The 4,079-nt window shown below is 39.1% G+C and overlaps 1 protein-coding gene across 1 annotated transcript; it reads right to left on the bottom strand.

The window, feature by feature from the left end:
• Positions 1 to 1,304: 1,304 nt before the first annotated feature.
• Positions 1,305 to 3,675, bottom strand: LOC132307047 (exocyst complex component EXO70H1). The gene has a single exon (XM_059804701.1). It carries the CDS (start codon positions 3,452 to 3,454, stop codon positions 1,541 to 1,543), a length of 1,914 nt encoding a protein of 637 aa, XP_059660684.1. The 5' UTR covers positions 3,455 to 3,675; the 3' UTR covers positions 1,305 to 1,540.
• Between the last annotated feature and the right edge of the window lie 404 nt (positions 3,676 to 4,079).

The following is a 4,079-nucleotide window of genomic DNA, read 5'->3' on the forward strand; positions in this document are numbered from 1 at the left end:
CATAATAAATAAATAAATAAATAAATAAATATAAAAAAGGGGACAACTTTGCTCCTAATTTTTTAATCCCATTTATTCCTAAATATTAAGTTACTTAAATGACCATTATACTCTCATTATTAAACCCACCTATCACCGCCACCCGCATACCCGCCAATACACGGATTCGGTGAAAAGATAACCTATAATATATATATATATATATATATATATATATATATAACAATAAAGATATATAATATGATTTGTAAATTTATAAAATATTTAGGAATATTTTAGTCTTTTTTTTTTTTTTTTTTTTTTTTTTTATTAGTTGGTACTCACACACATGCATCCACTGCATTTGAAAAGTAAGGGTGTGGTACTGGCTTATTGATCTTTTTATCTAATTATTTAATTTAAAGAGTTGTTTTAAAAAAGTCAAATGATATTTAAATCATTTTAGAAATTTGTAATAGGAATATGAGTGATAGTTATTTTATAAATATGTTAGAAGATGATATTTGACCAAATCTAAAAATGTGTTAACAAAATTAACACAAAATAAAAAAATATATGAACTATTTATATGGATTTTGAAAATTAATTTAAAAATTACATTCCTTTGGAAGGGATAAACATCAAACTATCTAGGCCAAGGGCCCAATAAGAGAAGAGGGCCCGAATGCGATCACTCACGATCACATAAAACTACAAGTCGATAATGAAACTTTGTTTTTGGAAAAATTGGAGATTAATAAGTAATGTCGGTTAGTTGGTTCACACGTCACCACCCTCTCGATTGTCTTGCCAAGAGCTTCATGATTCTTAAACCCCAACCATAACGATCCACTAAATCACATGAGTACCAGCTCAGCTCACGCGGTTTTATTTTTAAGTTATCAGAGTGTGCAAATCTTAAATAGTACTTTTCATACCGACAATATGAGATTGTAGATATGTAACTTGGCACATAGATTGCCATAATGTTATCTAATTTTTTTTTTTTTTTTATATATATATTTCTCTCCTATTTTTATTTCTTGGAGCTCAACGCAAGTCATTAACTTTGACTATTATAATAATTAATAAATATTATACATAAATATTAATGATCAAACATACAATAATCTTATATATAATGTAAGTTTGTTTTCATAATCACAAAAGATATTCAGAACTTAATTTCCTGAGAAAGAGCATTTAATTGAATAGATTACATTTATTCATAAAATAATTAGTGTCGTGCCAACCTTTGTATTTACCTTGACTTCTTTTGACTTAACAATGCCGACTTAATTATCAAAATTATCACACAGCTATGATAAGATAAAGGTACAAAAATTAATATATTATTTTAAAAAATCATGCCAAAATATCAAGAATCAATTGTACAGTTTGTTTGTTTGTTTGTTTTTTTTTTAAATCAATTGTACAGTTTGGTCCTATCTGCTTGGAACACAAAAGAATCGTTAATAGTTATGGTATGGCCCCCACAGGTCCTTGTCGTTATTGGAATTTAGTCATGAATACGGCCGGCGATTAAAACAGACGTAACTCCTCAATTGGATCGCCGATCCCTCGAAGGTGACGGATGAGACGACGACGTGCTGCCCGATCCTGATCCTGATCCTGATCCTGATCCTCCGGTGCCGTAAAACAAATCCGACAAGTAATTTCCCAAATCGTCAGGGGCAAATCTGACCAACGAATCAACAAAACCCACCACTCGTGGACACGTCATCCGATACGTATCGTAAAACGCCCGATACGTCCGCAGGAGATTCTTCGCCAGCGAGAGTTTGATCTCGTCTCGGAGTTTCGAATCCGGTATAACCCAAGAAGTCTGTTTCCGGTACGCCTCTTCGAAGGCCGAGTTAAAGCTCTTGAAACACTCCCTCGCTGTCTCAGGTGAAATATCAGCCGTCTGATTCTGATCAGGCAGTGATGAGATCACTTTGTTCCACCCCATTCGTTCGTAGTTCGCTGCGTACTGTCTCACCTTTGTATCGTGCTTCATCAACCAATCCTCGCCCAAGAGAAGTCTCAGGTTCGATGAAGCCACCTTGGAAACGACGTAGTTTAGGTTGTTTGCTAAGAACAGGTACGATAACGACACGTCTTTGTAGAGCTGGGCTTTGCCGTCGAGCTTACAGAGGAGGACGAGTATGAGCCAAGCCAACCGCAACGATATCGCCGACGTCGGGCTGTCGTCGGCGGTCGGCGATAAGAAGTAAGATTCTGGCATGGGACTCTGTACGGACAACGGCCAGTCGGCGACTATGTCGGAGAGTATTCCGCTGTAGTCGGTGAGGAAGACGACGTAGTTCATGACGTAACGCGTCAGAGGATGTATACCACCGCCTGGCACCGGCGACTTGGACGTGTCCTTTTGGATCGCCGCCTCGAAGTCTGACAGCATTGCACGAACATTATCGCCGAGCTTGACGAGAGATGTGACGGCATGTGATCGGACTGCGGAGGTTGATTCAAATGAAAAGATGGACTCGATTTCCGGCCAGAGGTCGGAAATGGACTCGTAGAGGTCGAGTGTGCGGAACATTTTCTCCGGTGATTTCTGGCTCTTCGCTACGCATTCTGGGAATTGAAACAGTGAAATTGCGCCGTCTCTGCATATATCCACGAAGCACGACTCTCTGATTTTCTCGGAGGCAGAGAAGACGTGATCGCAGAGAATTCTCTCGCCGTTGAAGAGCGTCTTCACGGCGACTTTCATCGCGTTTAACCAGTGCTTGATCTTGAGCTCAATCACCTCCCAGTCCATCTTCTGAATCTGAGAGGAAGTGAGCCTCTCAACTCCGAGTTCGTACAAGCTTTCATCAACAATCGATTTCCGAATCAGTTTGTAAATCTTCACACACTCTCTTGAGTAGCCTGAAGAAATCATGCAATCTGCGATGGCTTTCAGATCAGACATTGCAATCATCGAAACTCGCTCGACTTCGGAGATTGAATTTTCTTCCACCTGAAATTCATCTTCGGAATACTCGTCTTCCGAAGCCGAATTCATCGATCTCGCCGATGCTCGTGACGACCGGCTCGAAACCGATTCACGATCGGGAAAGTTTCTGTTGGAAGACAGTATCTGAAAGAACTCCTTCTCGAGCCTCTTCATGGCGATTTGCATCAAGCTCTGAGCTCGAACAAGCTTGTCGGAACTCAGATTCTCCGATAAGAAGAATTGCATCGCGTCTTGCAATCCCTTCACCGATTTGAGAAACTCCTTGGCTTCTCTTCGGTCGTCGCTGAACAGATGTGCGAATTTGGAGTAGGTTGCGGCGTCCACGTCCCATTTGGTGACGATTGATTCGGCAATTTCGACGTTCTCTTCCATGATCGATTCAGAGAAGGTTTGACGATGATACGTCGGAGGCGGAGAGCGTCGTAACGGTGAAGAAGTACAAGAATGGGTAGAAGACGAAGCCATAGCCGGAGTGGATTTGACAGTCCGCATTATATTTATATATATCTCAGTGTTTTCTCTCACTATATCTATAGATTTTCACAGTTTTAGAGACAGAGAGAGAGATAGAGAGTTGATATCTAATAAGAGTATGGTGTACGTTGAGTGTGAGGGTGTGAGGTGTGAGGTGAGAGGAAAGTTGTGTGTAGAAGGAGAGAAACTAAAACTGGAGATAATGGAGACGGAAGAGTAAGAGACCTAACGGATATAAAGAGAGGTGTTTTGCGTGGTTTAAATTGGACTCATTCGAAATGGTTGACCTTTTACATGCGCTCTTTTACCATTCCACGCCTTTTTTTTATGCAATCGCATGCCTGAAAAGAAGAAACAAAAGAAGATTCAGAAGATTGGTAATACTGGTTCAAGATTTTGGTAATAGTGGTAAAATTTGCAGGCAGTAGACTGCGTCCTCAATTATTAACTTTTAAATTATTATAATATAATATTAGCAGTGTAACAGACTCAAACAGTATAAATTGATTGATCTCTCGCTAATGTTTCTTTGAAATCTTTTTACAAAAATCATTAATTATTACTATTTGTTGGTGCATAACTTTCTGAAAAAGAAAAGTTACTGAGGTCAAATATGTTTTAGTACGTTCCATAAATATCTTTT

The sequence above is a fragment of the Cornus florida genome, unplaced genomic scaffold (genome assembly GCF_030987335.1).
Source record: "Cornus florida cultivar Cherokee Brave unplaced genomic scaffold, ASM3098733v1 CherokeeBrave_3.0.0_Hap2_Chr05, whole genome shotgun sequence".
Lineage (NCBI taxonomy): Eukaryota > Viridiplantae > Streptophyta > Magnoliopsida > Cornales > Cornaceae > Cornus > Cornus florida.

Bases quoted from the DNA above. Each gene is read 5' to 3' on its own strand.
- LOC132307047 (XM_059804701.1), bottom strand. From the start codon at position 3,454: ATGCGGACTGTCAAATCCACTCCGGCTATGGCTTCGTCTTCTACCCAT.